The sequence below is a fragment of the Vulpes vulpes genome, chromosome 14 (genome assembly GCF_048418805.1).
Source record: "Vulpes vulpes isolate BD-2025 chromosome 14, VulVul3, whole genome shotgun sequence".
NCBI classification, from domain to species: Eukaryota; Metazoa; Chordata; class Mammalia; order Carnivora; family Canidae; genus Vulpes; species Vulpes vulpes.
In genome coordinates this window covers 79,072,217-79,089,852 of record NC_132793.1, presented here as the reverse complement: position 1 = coordinate 79,089,852, position 17,636 = coordinate 79,072,217, and the positions used below count along the sequence as shown (strand labels likewise).

The window sequence follows — 17,636 nt, the reverse complement described above, 5'->3', positions numbered from 1 at the left end:
ATTCTGTGCTTATATTTGTCAAGGCACTTATTAAATTATGTGTTAATATGTCTGTTTCCATTAACATAAGCTCCTTGAGGACAAGGTCTGTGTCATATTCATTTTTATACTCTTAGCACTTCACATAGTGCCTCACAGTTCTGGGGGAAAAAGCCCTCTGACGCTCCTGCTCTTCAAGATTCTTAAATTCTCTGAGCCTCTGTTTGTACATTTGTAAAACAAGTAACTCCAGCTTATTAGGTCTTGTTGTGAGGATTAGAATAATACATGAAGGCAGCCCACGTGGCTCAGCGGTTTAGTGCCGCTGATTTTTTTAAAGCTGTGTCCTTTCAATGTCTGAATTACCCCGGTAGTGTGTTTAAGACCTATGTGGACTTATCGCTGCTAAGGCTACTAAAGTACAGTTTTACCACTTTATATTACCTAGTACTAACAGATAAAAATATACTTTACATCTGAAATACAGGTGAAAACATACTGAGCCTGTACTTGATGGGTATGTAAGGTGTTTTGGATATTGTCAGGGCACAACATGAACAAAATCCATTGTTTCTAATTGTTAGTTGTTTGAAGAACTGACAGATGGCATTCAGAGGCTTCATCTCTCCTTCCATGGCAAGTGGGGATGCATTAGCACACTGGGTAGACAGAGCTGTTCCATTTCCACTACCAAGCTTGTTTGGTTATGGGATTGAGCCAAGAGGGTGCCTAAACCTTCCAGATCCCTTATGTATGCCCCATTCTGTTAAATAACAGACATTTGTTGAGCACTCAGGATGTGCTAGACAGTATGCCAAATGCTTTTCATGTATTATTCTTTTTTTTAAAAGAGTTTATTTATTCATGAGACACACACACACACAGAGAGAGAGAGAGAGAGAGAGAGAGGCAGAGACACAGGCAGAGGGAGAAGCAGGCTCCATGCAGGAAGCCCAACGTGGGACTCGATCCTGGGACTCCAGGATCAAGCCTTGGGCTGGAGGCAGGCCCTAAACTGCTGAGCCACCCAGAGATCCATATAACCTGCCTTTAAATATTAAAGAGGTGTCCAAGAATTTATTTCCCTGCTGGGGCTCCATTTTATTTGAAAGTATCAGTCCATTTTTCATGTCTTCAGGAAAACCATTTGTTGGTACTGACTAATGTGAATCTCTTCATGGATGATCAAATGATTGTTTTAATTCCATTTCAAGTTTTATGATGCAAATCTTAACAAAATTGCACTACCTCAAAAGGAAGAGAGGAAAGGATAATTGTTTTTGATATCAGGAGTTTGGTGGGAGGAAGGCAAAGAAGGAAAGGTTTTCTTTTAGGGTCACTGTAACATAAAACACATTTTGGAAAAGTAAAATAATTCTCAAATATTTGAGAAGGATATATCAAAGTGTAATAACTACCACAAAAGAACTGATCCTGGGAAAGTAATGATGAAAGTCACGTTCATCTTCATATCACCTACCTCCTCCCAATCCCCATCCTAGAGCCTCTCCTTCTCCATTTCTCCCAGGCACTCCACATAGCTCCAGGCAAGAAAAGGGCAGTAGGCCTTTCATATTATTTATGGTTTAGGATTCACACCTCTCGGATATTTGTATTGTAAAAGGGCCTACATCTCCAACCATCTGAGCTGGGCTCTTAGGAGGTTTAAGTTAAGATAATTTGGGAATGATTAATTGACTCAGTGAGGCTGTCTGGCCATCTAGATCAACAATTTTCATCACGTTTTTAAAAAGATTTATTTATTTATTTATGAGCGAGAGTCTGTGAGTGGTAGGAGGCGCAGAGGGAGAGGGAGACACAAAAGACGCCCCACTGAGCAGGGAGCGTGACACAGGGCTTGATCCCAGGATCCTGAGATCGCTATCTGAGCCCAACTCAAGAGTCAGAGACTTAACTGAATGAGCCACCCAGGCACACCAATAATTTTCATCACTTTCTATACTCCTACCTCAACCTTTCCATATCTTAATATTCCTAATCATGGTGGTGGGAGGAATTGTTTTCGAAAGTATGTAGGGTGAGGAGTAACCATAGAGAAAAGTTAATACTAAATCCAAAGTAGTGAATTTATAAGGGTAGAAATTCAGAGAGTGAGTCATTTGGATGGGAAGTATATTTTCACAAGAGAACTGTCAATACTCCTTCAGTCACTGCCCAAAATGGCAGTCTATTTTTCATCTGCAAAATCCAGTCCTGAGCATTCACAAAAATAAACTATCACAGCCATTCTTATGATTATCATACCACAACTTTGTCACAGAAAGGTGTTTTTTTTTTTTCCTGTGGAAGTGGACAATTTTTCCTGCATAAGAATGAGACTTTGCATAAATTCATAAAGGCAGCTAAGTAAATACTGTGTGTTCTTTTGAGTTCAGGGCATCCTGTTTCCAAAGAAAGGAATGTAGTTTCTGTTGTGTCACTGTAAATGTAGAAAGTAATGTACAGGGAACCATAAGATCAGGTTCTAGACCTGGTTCTGGCACTTACTGGCCTTGAGACTAATCAAGTCACTTAATCTCCTATACCTGTGGTTTTATATCCAGAGATAGAGAAAAATAGTTGATTTTCTTACCTCATGAGGTTGTGAAAGAATATATGTAAAAGGCTTTATAAATCACGTATGGCTATGCAAGTCCTGGAATCTCCAAACTGGAAGGGTCTTTAGAGACAATTAGCACTACTACTTATATATAAGAAAAATGAAGTTCAGAAAGTTAAGTGATTTGATCTAGATCAGTGATTCTTACTCCAGTTTGTCTATTATAATTACCTGGAAAGCTGTTTAAAATATTGCCACCTGGTCTTCAGTCAAGAAGACCAGGATCTATTAGGATCAGAAGGTATCTGACTGTGGTCCAACAGGCATTAGTAGTCTTTAAGACCTCCCCAAGTGACTCTAATGTGTAGGCAGAATTGAAAAACATTCCCAGATCATGTAACTTCTCAAGAGTGGAGCCAGGAACTAGTTTGGCCTCCCTTCTCCCACCCAGAGATCATTCTTACCCATCAGGATAATAGCTAATATCTAGGAGACCATAGGAGTGAAGCAATCAGTAATGACCAGTGGGAGTAAGCATCAGGATTCCCTGTATAGCAACCCAGCTGCTTGGGTAGGAAGTATGAGTCATTTGTGTCTAGAGGCTCTGCCATTCTGTCTGAGGTAGGACAAGACCTAGTTTTCCAGAATTTCTTGCCTGATGACCAACCCATTCCTGGCCCCATTGCCATACCAGCATTCTCAAAATGAATTAGCAGAAATGTTCACATTTACCAATGTAGCAAAGAGCTCCTGTCCTTGAGAAGTGACTAAGAATTCATGAGTTACCTCATGACAAGAAGAGGTAGAGGTTTCTGTGGTAAGTTTTATTTTATTTTTTTAAGATTTTGTTTATTTATTCATGAGACAGAGAGAGAGAGAGAGAGAGAGAGAGGCAGAGACACAGGCAGAGGGAGAAGCAAGCTCCACACAGGGAGCCTGATGTGGGACTCAATCCCCGGTCTCCAGGATCATGCCCCAGGGTGGAAGGCAGCACTAAACCGCTGGGCCACTGGGGCTGCCCCATGTGGTTAAGTTTTGTTTTATTTTATTTTATTTTATTTTATTTTATTTTATTTATTTTATTTTATTTTATTTTATTTTATTTATTTATTTATTTATTTATTTATTTATTTATTTATGAGAAAGGGTGGGGGCAGAGACACAGGCAGAGGGAGAAGCAGGCTCCATGCAGGGAGCCCGATGTGGGACTCGATCCCGGGTCGCCAGGATCTTGCCTGGGCTGAAGGCGGCACTAAATGGCTGAGCCACCAGGGCTGCCCCATGTGGTTAAGTTTTAAAAAAGGATTTTATTTTATTTTATTGAAGATTTATTTATTTATTTATTTATTTATTTATTTATTTATTTATTTATGATAGAGAGAGAGAGAGAGAGAGGCAGAGACACAGGAGGAAGGAGAAGCAGGCTCTATGCCAGGAGCCCGACGTGGAACTCGATCCCGGGACTCCTGGATCGCACCCCGGGCCAAAGGTAGGTGCCAAACCGCTGAGCCACCCAGGGATCCCCTAAAAAAGGATTTTAAATATTGTAAAAAAAAACTCCACCATGGTAGTGTTTCTCAGCCTGGGGTATTTATTAGAAGTACATGAGTGCCCTATGGTATTTTTAAAATTTTTAGGATAATTAAAAAATTTACAGGTCTATTTAGATAATCTATTTATGAATATCTTACAACCAAGAATTCTAATTGTAGCGCTTACTTGCCTTTGGCTTCATTGCCAACATAGGTGTTAAACTATATGATGAACTGACATGGCTGGTAAGAAAAGACCAGAGGCAATGTGGTAAATAAATGAGGCCTAAGTACAGAGTGAGAGCCAAATGATGTCACAGCCAGCTATTCAAAAGCAGAAAATGCAGTAGTTCCAATAAAGAAAAAGAGTGGGAGAACTGAATCATCACTGGGCACACAATAGCAGAGGCATATTGAAGCTCAAAAAAACTCAACTACAGAAATCAGTACCATATTCATGTTGTGAGCACAGAGTATTTCAGCAAAATGATATAAACTATCACAAGTTTAAAAAACTTTAATAAAAAGGGATTTCCAAGGGTAAAATGTTAATTACTAACATGAAAATATGATTCATGCTTTCATGGAAATGGCTGGGCATGTGAAAACTAGATGGCCTGTGATTCCAGGAGTGGTAAATAAACAAGAAAAATCCTTTAAGAAAAAAAAAAAAAACAGATTCTACAGTAGAGAAAAATCTAAGATGTGCTGATATAAGTAAAGGAACTACACCATAGTTTTGGAAGCACAAAAGTCTAGGATATCAGAAAATAGGTTACAGACTAGGAAGGAGGGGAGGAGCTAGGAGGAAGGGTGGGCAGAGCTAAGTGGGACAAAAAAGGGGAGAAGAAACTGCTTTTTATTTCTTAGGTACTGAGGCTTATAAAATGGCTAGTGGAGGGGAAGGCATCTGCAGTTCTGTTTGACAGTATTGGTGGATGTCTGAAGATACACTTTCCTGGGTCAATCACTGAAAGATTGTTCCCTTAAGTGTGGCCATGGACATCTGGAGGTGAACCTCAAAGGTGTCTGTCAATGATAGTCTTTAAATTGGTGGTTAAACTGGGCTTATAACTCATAATATAGAACTATGGGGAAGACGACTAAGTCTGAAAAGTTGGAATGAAAAGATATATTTCTTTTGGGGAGGTATAAAACTGTGTTCACACAAAAGCACACCATAACTTCTGTGGGTCTTAGGCTGCTTACTTGTTCCTTTGTCTTTACGGGAAGTTTTTCCTTCATTACATCAGAATACTAACATATAACTAAATCATCAATACACCAGAGGTCTCAAATTCTCTATGTGGAGTCACAAAGAACTGAATTCACCTGGAGGGATAATAGGGGAAGGTTGAGGGCATTTGAATTTCTGAGACCAGATGAGGAACAAGGAAGGAAAGGCTGTCAGCTGTCCAATTCTGCCCCTGGGGATTTCTGGCAAATAAGAGTTGTGGGAGAAAGTATGTAGCATATCGTACAAAGAATATATAGTTTGGAGAACTTCTGATTTCTTAAAAAAATAGTTTTATCATAAAAAAATAAGTACCTTTCCATTTGAATATGAAGTTACAGATATACTTAAGAATGACTCACCTTACTCCAAGCATAATTCCAAGTCACATAACTGTTGCCTCCTAGAAGATCCTTGAGCCAGGTGACTGGATTTTGATAAATCTGACCATTTTCTACTTTAATTTTACCGCTCAGTAAGACACTGGCTTTGTGGGTAGTCTCCTAAAGTGAAAAATGAAAAAAAAAAAAATTAAGAAGGAAAAATACCTGAAATATGTAAACTTCTACTTTTGGCCATGATGGAGTAAGAGAAACCAGATTTACCCTAACACAAACAAAAAACAGACAAAATATATGAAGCAGTGGTTTGCAAGGTACTAAACATCAGGCAACAAAGTACAGTACCCTGAGAAGTGAGAAATGAATGAGGTAAGCCTTCCAAGTGTCCTAGCTCACTGCCTTGAGAGTTACCAGGTCAGGGTACAGGAAGAGGGGATTCTAGGCAAAGCCTGTTGACGCCCTGAGTTGAGGAGACAGAGCAGAGATCATGGAGGCAAGGTACCTAGAGTTTGCAGGACAGAATACTGAAGAAGAGAGCAATACAAAGAGAGAGGACTCTGCAGATCCTCAGGGGGTCCTCTTTAGCTTTCAGCTAAGTAGTGATTGGCCGTGTTTGGGAGCAAGTTACCCAGGGCTGGGAAAAGAACCACCTGAAAGGATTAGAGGTAGGGACATCTGGCATTCTCAAAGGTCAGAAATAGTGCCTGTTCCCAACAGCACAACTAGAAAACCTCATAACTGGTGGGGCTTTGGTAGGGTACACAGAAGAGTCAGTTATTTCCCACTCAGTAGTGGGAAATAACTAGCCCTAGATTGAACACATTGCTCCAGTCCTGCTGACCAAATCTTAAAAGCAAGACACCAAAGGATCAAACTATTTCCAAGGAACTTAACTGCATCCTAGAATAAATCTACAATATATTTATAAGAATAAAAAATATTCAGCATCCAGCAAGGTAGATTTCACAATGTGTGGGATTCAATGAAAAATTCACAGGCCTAGAAAGAAGTAGGAAAATACAACTCATACAGAAGAGATAAAGCAAACAACTGAAAATGAGAACTGATAAGAATGTTTGCATTAGCAGACAAAAACATTAAGTAGTTATTACAATAATATTCCACATGTTCAAAAGTTATGCAGAGACATGGAAAATATTTTTTAAAAGACCAAAATCAAAATTCTAGAGATGGAGAATACATTGATGATTAGATATTTCTTTTTTTTATTAGATATTTCAAACAAAAAGATTAGTAAATTCAAAGACAAAGGAATAAGAATTGCATAAAAATGAAACACTGAGAAAAGAGAATTTTTTAAAATGAAAAGATTATCAGTGAATTATAGAAGGATTTCAAGCAATCCATTATGTATGTAATAAGGGGTTCAAAAATGGAGGGGAGGGAGGAAATAATGTTTGGAGAAATAATGGCTGAAATGTTTCCACATCTGAGATTCAAATTTGGAACACAGAGATTCAAGAAATTCAATAACCCCCAAGCATAAGAAACAGAAGAAAGATGACAGCAAATGTCAATCAGGATCTACACAAAGGAAACAAAAACAGAAATAGTAACTACATGAGAAAAAATATTTTTCTTAACATTTAAGTCTACTTCAAAGATAATTGTTTAAACAAAAATAATAATGTATGGAATTTATAACATTAGATCAAAGCAAAATATATAACACAAAGGTCAGGAGTAGAGAAAGGGAAGCATACTAGCTTGTGGTTCTTAGAGTATACATGAAGTGATAAAATATCACAGGTACTGGGAGAAGTTAAAAATATGTTCCATAAACTCTAACACCACAACTGAAGTAAAACGAATTATAGCTAACAAACCAACAAAGGAAACGAAGCATAAAAAAATGAAAAAGGGAACAAAGAGACAAGAGAAATAGAAAACAAATGCCACGTGATAGATTTAAACCTAACTTTATTGAAAGTCCCACTGAATGTAAATATTCTTTTTTAAAAAAATAGATTTTATTTATTTATTTATTTATTTAAGAGAGGGAGAAAAACCACAAACAGGTGGAAAGGCAGATGGAGAGGGAGATGGCCAGGCAGACTCTGCTGAGTGCAGAGCCTAATGCAGTGTGGGGCTTGTTCCTAGTATCTTGAGATCATAACCTAAGCTGAAGTCAGATGCTTAACCAGATGAGCTACCCAGGCACCCCTGAATGTGAATATTCTAGAATCGACTTCTGGCATAACAATGTGGGGATCCAGTCTCACATGAAAAGTATTTTAAAAAATTGTTTAAATCTCTGGAAAGGGGGGCACCTCGGTGGCTCAGTGGGTTAGTGCCTGCCTTTGGCCCAGGGTGTGATCCCAGGGTCCTGGGTTTGAGTCCCACATTGGGCTCCCTGCATGGAGCCTGCTTCTCCCTCTGCCTGTGTCTCTGTCTCTCTCTCTCTCTGTCTCTCATGAATGAATAAAATCTTTAAAAAAAATCTCTGGAAATGGTTAAACACATGTAGTAAATAAAGAGCCATCTATTCAGCAAAATCTATAACAATTAGGTGGGGAAAAAAAGTGAGTCTGTGGTATGTGAACCACGATTGCTTCCTTCCTCCCCCTTCCCGCCTCAATAACGTGCAGATTCCACTCCAGACTGTACAGCCAAGAACACAGGGCTCCCTCTCCCTGTAGCACCTAATCAGAGGGCTACCTTCTTGTCAGGAGCAGGATATCAGCATTTCTTATCCTGCCCTCAGCATCTGTTGATAAGGCTAAGTTGTGAGTGAGTGCAGCCAAAGGTGAGGGATCCCTCCTGCCTAGTCTGCACTGGTGAGGCAGAGGCTCCATCTTTGGCACGGTGCCAATGAGACTACTACGACCCTGATCACCCTTGCCTGGCTTATAAGGTGGTGGTTTCATGTCAAGAGGGACAAGCTGTAAAGGCACAAGCCTACTGTGCCTATCTTGGCTAAATGCTCAGCTCCTAAAGTCAGGGTGTCATTTAGAGAAAAGTTGCTATGTTCCCATCCCAGCTCCAGAGCTATGGCACAGAGATTTGAGAAAAGAAGCAAGCCTTAAAACAGATGGTTCCTCCCTAATCATCTCCAAAGGAAATGACTTCATTTGCAACAGAACATGGAGAAGTTCAAGCTCAAGGTCACTTTAAAGGCAGTACAGGTTGTGGTAAAAAATATTTTAAAGTAAATTGATAGATTCACTGTGGATACAGGCTGACTAGTTTTTATGAGAGAAATGGGGAAATAAATAGTAGAGAAGAGCCTAGTAGAATCAGAATAAAACTCAAACACTGACTTCATAAACTATACTTTCAAAGGAGCACACACTTGACTGTATTAGTCACGTTGAGCAATTTATGCTCCAGGTCATTGTTGAAAACAATATAATAATTAACCAGCAATAAGTGGAGCTTGATGGCCAGGTATGCACAGAGAAAGAGACAGTTAAGAAAGACCTGCCAAGGCCTCAGTCCATGCAGCACAATATGAAAAGCTTAACACTATATTGGGAAAAATAACCTCCATTAAAACAATATAGCCAGTAACTAAATAAGCAGGCACATAACAATAACAAGCGAGAAGGTAGGGGCCAGTACATGGAATTGCTACATATTTCAAAGTATCTAAAATGTCCATTTACAACAAAAAATTGACATGTGGAAAAAGAGGAATGGTATGACACACCTAAACAAATAGAGCAAGAACACATCTGTAAGAATGACTAAATGTTGGATTTAACAAAGACTTCAAAACAGTCATTATAAAAATGTTAAAGGAACTAAAGGAAACCATAATTAAGGAAGTAAAGGAAGGTATGATGACAATGTCATATCAAATAGAGAATATCAATAAAGATACAATTTATTAAAAAAAACAAATAGAAGTTATGGAGTTGAAAAAGTACAATAACTGAAATGAAAAATTTACTAGAGGGGCTCAAAAGATTTATGATATCAGAAAAAGAATAAACTTGAAAAAAGATCAATAGAGGTTATGAAAGCTGAAGAACAAAGAAAAAATGATGAAGAAAAATGAAAAAGCCTTACAGAAATGTGAGACACCATTAAGCACACAACAGTGCATAAGAGTACCAGAAGGACAAGAGAGAAAAAAGAACAGAAAACATACTTGAAAAAATAATAGATGAAAACTTCTCAAATTTACTGAAAAACATTAATCTATACTTTCTGAAGGAGGCTGAGTGACTTCCAAGTAGGATAAACTTGAAAAAACTCGTAAACAGAATTGCTAAAAGTCAAAGACAATAATAAAATACTTAAAAAAGAGAAAAATGACTCATCACTTACAAGAGCACTCCAACAGTTGGCTTCTTATTAAAATAATGGAAGCCAGAAGCAGTGGAATAATATAGTCAAAGCGTACAAAGAAAAAATCATCAACCAAGAATCCTATATCCAGCAAAGCTATCTTTAAGAAATGAAGTTAAATAAAAACATTGCTAGATAAACAAAAACGGAGAGAATTTGTTGCTAGCAAACATGATAAGAAATATCAGAGGAAGTTCTTCAGACTGAAAGTGACTCCAAACAGTAATATGAATCCACGTGAGAAAACAGAAAGCACTGGTAAACATAAGTAATTACACATTATAAAATACAATATGAACAAATATTTCTTCTCTTTTCTTCTCTTAACTGATTTATAAAATTATTGTATTAAATAATAGATAGTGTATATATTTCGAGATAGCAAAAAGGAGGTGAGTGGGAGGAAAGTTTTCTTGTGCTAAGGGAATGATATCAGGGAATGTGGATTTGGTAACTCAAAATCACAGAAACAGATGAAGAAAACCAGAAAGGATAAATAGGAAGGTTAATTTAACAAAAGCTATAAAAAAAAAAAGCTTTAATACATGCTTGCTTTCTTTATTTCTTTACAAGTACTAAATTTTATAAACTCATAATTATAACAAATTGAATTGTTGCATTTATAACATTTATATATATGATATGTATAATGATAACATCACAAAAAGGGTGAAAGAAGGATAGAGCTATATAGGACTATAGCTCACTAGAATTAAGTTAGCATAAATCTGAAGCTGATTCTGGTAAGTGAAGATATCCTAGGGTAAGCACTATGGACCTTAAAAAAAAAAATGGTGAAAAAGGTCACTAAAGAAACTAAAATGCTACAATGAAAAATATCCACTTAATGCAAAAGAAAGCAATAAAAGAAGTACAGAGGAACAAAAAAGGTATGAGACATACTGAAAACAAAAAGTAAAATAGCAGACATAAATCCAATAATATTAATAACATTAACTGTATGAGAGTGGATTTAAAAATTTATTCAAAAGGGAGAAGTTGTCAGACTAAGTTAAAAAAAAAAGATCCAATTTGGCAATTTGTGTATACATAGAACAGACTAAACTGAAAGAGACAAATAAATTGAACATGAAGGATGGAGAAATATATATCATGCAAACAGCAACTTCAAGAAAACTGGAGCAGCTATACCAATATTGTACAAAATAGACTTTAGAACAAAAAATGCCACTAGAGATAATGAGGGATATTTTGTAATGAGAAGAGAGTTAATGGATCAGGAATATAGAAGAATTATAAACACATGCACATAATGAAAGAGTTCTGACACACATGAAGCAAAAATTAATAGAAATGAAGGTTGAAATAGATTATTCAACACTAATGAAATTCCACTTTCTGTTTTCTATTAACAACACAACTCCACTTTCAATAATGTATAGAACAAACAGCAGAAGATCAGTGAGGAAAGAGAAAAATTGAGCAACACTACAAACCAACTAAACCCAACAAGCATCTATAAAAAACTTCTCCTAGGGGAGTCTGGTTGTCTGAGTCAGTTAAGCATCTGCCTTTGGGTTAAGTCATGATCCCAGGAATCTGGGATCAAGCCTTGCATCAGGCTCCCTGCTCAGCAAGGAGTCTGCTTCTCCCTCTCCCTCTGCCTTTTTCCTGGCTTATGCATTCTCTCTCTCTCTCTCTAATAAATACATAAAATCTGTTAAAAAAAAACTCCAAACAACATAATAATTTTTCTCAAGTGTTCATGGTATATATTTTTAGGATGGGCCATATACTAGTTAAGCCACAAAATAAATCTCAGAAAATTTAGAACGATTGAAATAATACTATGTTCTCTAAATACAACAGAATGAAATTAGAAATTAGTAACAAAAAATTGGAACACTCACAGTTATACAGAAATCAAATGACTCCAAATCAAATCAAATGACTCCAAATCAAATACTCCAAATAACTAATGGGTTAAAGATGTAAACAAAATACAAATTTAAAAATACTTTGAGATGAATGAAAATTAAGATACAACATACCAAAAATTATGAGATGCAATGAAAGCAGTGGGTTAAATGGAAATTTACAGCCATGAATGCCTGTATTGAAAAGGAAGAAATACCTCAAGTAATTAACCTAAACTTACACTGATGACACTGGAAAAAAAAACAGCAAACTAAACTCAAAGCAAGCAAAAGGAGGGAAATAAATATTAGAGTGGAAATAAATAAAACAGGCAATAGAAAAACAATAGATAAAATCAATAAAATCAAAAGTGGTTCTTTGAAAATAGCAACAAAAGTGACAAAGCTTTAGCTAGACTAAGAAAAACAACTAAGGAGACTCAAATTACTAAGATCAGCAATGAAATGGGTACCCTGTTACTGAACCTAATGAAATAAAAAGGATTATAAGAAAAACTGTCAAGAATTCTATACCAATAAATTAATTCCTAGAAAGATAAAAATTACCAAAAAAAACATTCAAGAAGAAACAGTTTGAAAATACCTTTAAGTAAAGAGATTGAATTAATACTCAAAAAACTATCTAAAAAAAACAATCTCAGGTACAGATGGTTCGTTCGTGACTACTATCAAACATTTAAAGACTGAATACTAATATTTTGCATTACCAATATTCCAAAAAATAGAAAAGGATAAACACTTTTGTGAGACTAGTATTACCTTAATACAAATCCAGACAAATACAAGAAATCTACAGACCATTATCTTCAGTAAATATGGATGCAATAATCCTCAACAACATACTAGAAAACCAAATCCAGCAACTTATAAAAAGAATTATATACCATGACCAAATGTAATCTGTCTGCTTTCTCAGGAGTGCAAGGTTGGTTTAATATCCAAAGATCAATTAATGTTATATATCATAACAATAGAATGCAAACCAAAACCAACATATCATCTCAATAGATGTGGAAAGAACATTCGACAAAATGTAATACGCTTCCATGATAAAAAACATTTAAGAAAGTAGGAAAAGAAAGAACTTGCTCAGCCTGATAAAGGGTATGTATGAAAAAAACTACAGCCAACATTAGATTTAAAAGTTAAAGACTAAATTTTTTCCTCCTCAAAATATAATCTTATCTGAGGGAAAAAAAACCCAGAAGTTTGATAACACCATTTTATTTCAACACTGTGCTGGAGGTTTTAGCCAGTGTGGCCAGAAAAAAAAAAAAAAGAAATAAAAAACATTCACAATGGAAAGAAAGAAGTAAAACTGTCTTTTTTATAGACAACATGATCATCTATATAGAAAGTCCAATGAAATCTCCAAAAATTTATAGGAAGTAGGAAGTGAGTTTAGCAAGGTTGCATGATAACATCTCAATATACAAAAAAAAAAAAAAGTGTATTTCTACCTATTAGCAAAAAACAACCAAAAACTGACATTTAAAAAATATCATATATAATACTATCAAAAACATGAAATACTTAGCAATAAATCGTATAAAAGATGTCGAAGACCTGTATACTGACTCCTACAACTTCTAGGAAAAAAAAGACCTTAATTAACTGAGAGCTATATCATGTTCAGGTTTAGACAACTCAATATTGCTAAGATGTCCTTTGCCCCAAAATTAATCTATAAATTCAACTCAATACCAATAAAAATAATAGTACCCCTTTAAAAAAAGAGAAAGTGAAAAAACTCACTCTAAAATTCATATGAAATTGCAAATGACCTAGAATATCTGAAACACTCTAGAAAATGGAGAACAAAATTGGAGTACCAATAATACCTGATTTTTAAAAAATATATAAAATTATATAAATATTTTTATATATTTGAGAAAAGTGCACCTGCATGAGTGGGGAGAGGGCCAGAGGGGGAGGGAGGGGGATAAGCTGACTGTGTGCTGAGCATGGAGCCTGACATGGGGCTTGATTTCACAACCCTGAGATCAGGACCTGATCTGAAACCAAGCGTCAGCTGCTTAACCTACTGAGTCACCCTGGTGCCCCAACACTACCTGATTGTAACACTTATTATAGAGCTACACAATCAAGATGGTATTCATGGTAAGACAGGTATATAGATATATAGAAGTCCAGAAATAGGCACATATATGAAACAAAGGATTTTCTACAAAGATGCAAAGACAATTCAATAAAGGGTAATTTTTTCAACATATGTTGTCAGAAGAACTGAATATCCAAATTCAAAAATATGCTATTTTGTACCACATACAAAAATTAATGGATCATAGGCCTAAATTCTAAGAGAAAATCTTTGTGTCCTTAGGTTAGACAAAGAATTCTTAGATATGGTTTTAAGAACATAATCAGTGAAAGAGTAAGTTGCTAAGTTGGACTATATCAAAATATTAAATTTGTGTTTTTTATTTTTTAAGATTTTATTTATTTATTTGAGAGAGAGCTCGTGAGCACAGAGGGAGAGTGAGAGTGCAAACTCCCCACTGAGCAGAGAGCCCAATGCAGTACTCAATCCCAGGACCCTGAGATCATGACCTGAACTGAAGGCAGATGACTAACCAACTGAACCACCCAGGAGCCCCAAACTTCTATTCTTTATAAGACAATTTTGAGAGAATGAAAAGACAAGCCATAGACTAAGAGAAAATATTTGCTAAGTATATGTTTGATAGAGGGCTTATATCCAAAATATATCAAAACAAATACCAGAACAAGAAAACAAGCAACCAATTAAAAACTTGGGCAAATATTTGAAAATAAGTTTCACCAAAGAATAAGTATGGCTGGCAAATAGCACATGAAAAGATGCTAATCCTTTTGAAATGCAAATTAAAACCACAATGATAAACTACTATACATATATACGTATGACATCCATACATCTACATTACATGCTAGTATATAGCTAAAATTAACAGATTGATCATACTAGGTGTTACATTAATTAAAAATTGGAGGAACTAGAATACTCATACACAGCTGGTGGAATGTAAAATGTTACAAACAACTTGGCAGTTTCTTAAAAAGTCAAATATATACTTATCATATATAATCCAGCCACTCCACTCCTAGGTATTCACCCAAGGAAAGCAAAAGCCTGTGTGAGCCAAAATTTGTATACCAATATTCACAGGAGCTTTATATGTGATAGTCAACAACTGGAATCAACGTAAATGTCTGTCACAGATGAAATGACAAACTGTAGTTTGTTCTAATACTACAGAACAATAGAAAAAGGAATTAACTACTGATACATGCTCTAATGACAATGACTCTCAATTATGTTCAGAGAAAGAAGCCAGACAAAAATGAACACATATGGTGTAATTCTACTTTTATAGAATTATCTGAAGTGCAAACTAAAGTATAGGGACAGAGGGCAGAACAGTAATTGTCTATAGGCTCAACATGGGAAGAAGGGGATAGGAAGCAGGTATACAAAAGGGCAAAAAGAGACTTTTGGAGGTGATGGATATGTTCATGACCTTGTCTGTGGTCATGGTTTCACAGATGTAAACTTATAGGTCAAAATCTGTCAAATTGCATAATATAAATACGTGTAGTGTGTGTTAATACCACCTCAATAAAGCTGTTAAGAAATAGCAGAAATATGAAAAGTTATGTTAAAATTTTATTATAGCTGATCCAGAGTTGGATCCCACAGGTGCTTGGGACCAAAACATATAGAACCATCCTAAAAGCATGATTTCACTCACTGAGAACACAATGGTATGTCTCCTCATTCAAGAAGCCCAGTCAAACCCTATTTCCTGAATCTGAGCTAAATGCCTACACTTCGTGACAGTAACATTTATTAACTTATTTATAAAATTACATGATTTTAGAGAAAAAAATAGGATACCTGTGTTTTGAATTCTAGAATGTCTTTTCCTGGATTAATTCTTCCGAGTAATATCAGATCCTTTATCTGCATACATTTCTTTCTAGGAGCTGTGCTGGAGTTTACAGGCTTTTTAATAATATGTTGACGGCCACGCTCAGAGTGGGAGGAGCTGTGGCTGTCATTAGCACGTCGAACAGTAAAAGCTGGTTTTTTAGGATAAGATTTTGTCTGATGCCCAGTATTACTGCCTAAGACATCAGTCCCTTGATGTGTCAGAGATTCCAATGTCCCCCTACTTGGCTGCTGGGAAGCTATTTTCCTCTTTCCTCTTTTTGGATCACAACTGGTAGGAGCCTGATCACAAACAACAGCTGATGGATGGGCATCATTTCTGGCAAGTATGCTTGTAGTCGCTGCAATGTTTAATGTGTTAGTTACTGCAGAAGGATGATTACAGGGCTCGCGCTCTGGGGCTGGAGGCTCTGTGAGATCATTTCCTCTCTGTGAATACTCCCTCTGAGCAATAAGAGCAACAGGTTGGGAGGGTAATTTAATCTTAGTGCCATCTGCACGTCTGGATTTTGGTGACCCATCGAAGGTACCATCATTGACATTTTGCTTAGAATTCAGCTCATTTCCAGAAAATTCCCTTCTCACTGTTTCTGAATTTACACAAGTGTTGGTATTTGGGCTGCTATTCCAAGTTTCTGGAGACAATGGTGTCTCCTGCATGCTTCCACAAGTAAGGCTGACAAGAGAAAGTGAACCTGACTGGGGCTGCAATGAATTTTCCAGACTGATAAGGTCTTGGCTGTCCTTTTCACTAGAGATTTCTGAGCTGGACGGTGGCTTCCTCAAACTAGGACCAGACAAAGATGTAATGTTTTTATAGTTTTGGATTTTCTGGGTAATTTTTTTCTGTTTTTTTGCCACAACTAAAAGGCTCTTCTGTCTTGTGGCCAAGTTAGCCAACTGTTCTCTCAGGACTCCTTGCTTAAATGATTCAATGGACACCCTACAGAAAGAAACAGAGAAAACAATATGAAAACTGGAGAAAAAATTTTTAGTAGTCATTTAGATTTTAAAGATACTTGTCTTAATTCAATCAGCCCAAAGTACACAAGGGTCTATTTTTGCAATGAATTTCTTCTGAGAGGAAAATGACTCTTAAGGTTACGAGTAAGACTGCCTTTTTATGGAGGTGATGGTGTGGTTTTCCACATTTATATTATTTACCAGTTGTGAGTCAACTCTGAAAAAGAAACAAAATTTGGGATGTTAAGTAGCAACTGATCATCAAGGAGGAATACTATTCTTTAAATTTGGAGGTTGCTTACCTGTTCATAGTGGAAAGGTGTGTCAGGAAGTAACATTTGGGAATAAGCTCCATTTAAGTTCCCTTAGAGCTGAAGGAGTGAGACTATTTGGTGAATAATTATACCTGAGCTAGACCTGAGCAATGTCAGTCCATCAAGTAATTACTGTAATTATGCTTTGAATCTGTACTGAATCACTTTCAGGTCCAGAGGGACTACCCAGATAGGCATTAATCTGTGTGACTATAAGGGGCTTGCATTCGAGAGAAAATGGCTAATCTACATACCTTTTTCTTTCGGTTATTCTACAGTGACCTTCAGGACACTAAACTCTTTGTTTCTAGTAGTTCTCAAACTTTTTGGTTTTAGGACTTTTTTTAATACATTTAAAAATTACTGAGGAACCCAAAGGGCTTTTGCTCATATGGATATATCTATCAATAGTTACTGTTTTAGAAAATAAAACAGAAATTTTTAAAACAAGAACATTCAAGCATGCTTTCCATTAGCTATTAGAATAATGATATCACACTTCCTGTGGCCTCTGGAAAATTCCATTACACACTCATTAGAATGTGAGGC

At 36.3% G+C, this 17,636-nt stretch overlaps 1 protein-coding gene across 4 annotated transcripts in view; it reads right to left on the bottom strand.

Moving 5' to 3' along the window:
- Positions 1 to 17,636, bottom strand: part of ANKRD31 (ankyrin repeat domain 31) — a 134,479-nt gene that overhangs the window by 8,464 nt on the left and 108,379 nt on the right. For all 4 annotated transcript variants that reach the window (XM_025998299.2, XM_072736975.1, XM_072736976.1 and 1 more), the window contains 2 exons: positions 15,757 to 16,753; positions 5,668 to 5,808 (listed from right to left, as the gene is read on the bottom strand). In XM_025998299.2, coding sequence (XP_025854084.1) covers positions 5,668 to 5,808; positions 15,757 to 16,753 — 1,138 coding nt within the window. The remainder of the gene's footprint in view (positions 1 to 5,667; positions 5,809 to 15,756; positions 16,754 to 17,636) is intronic.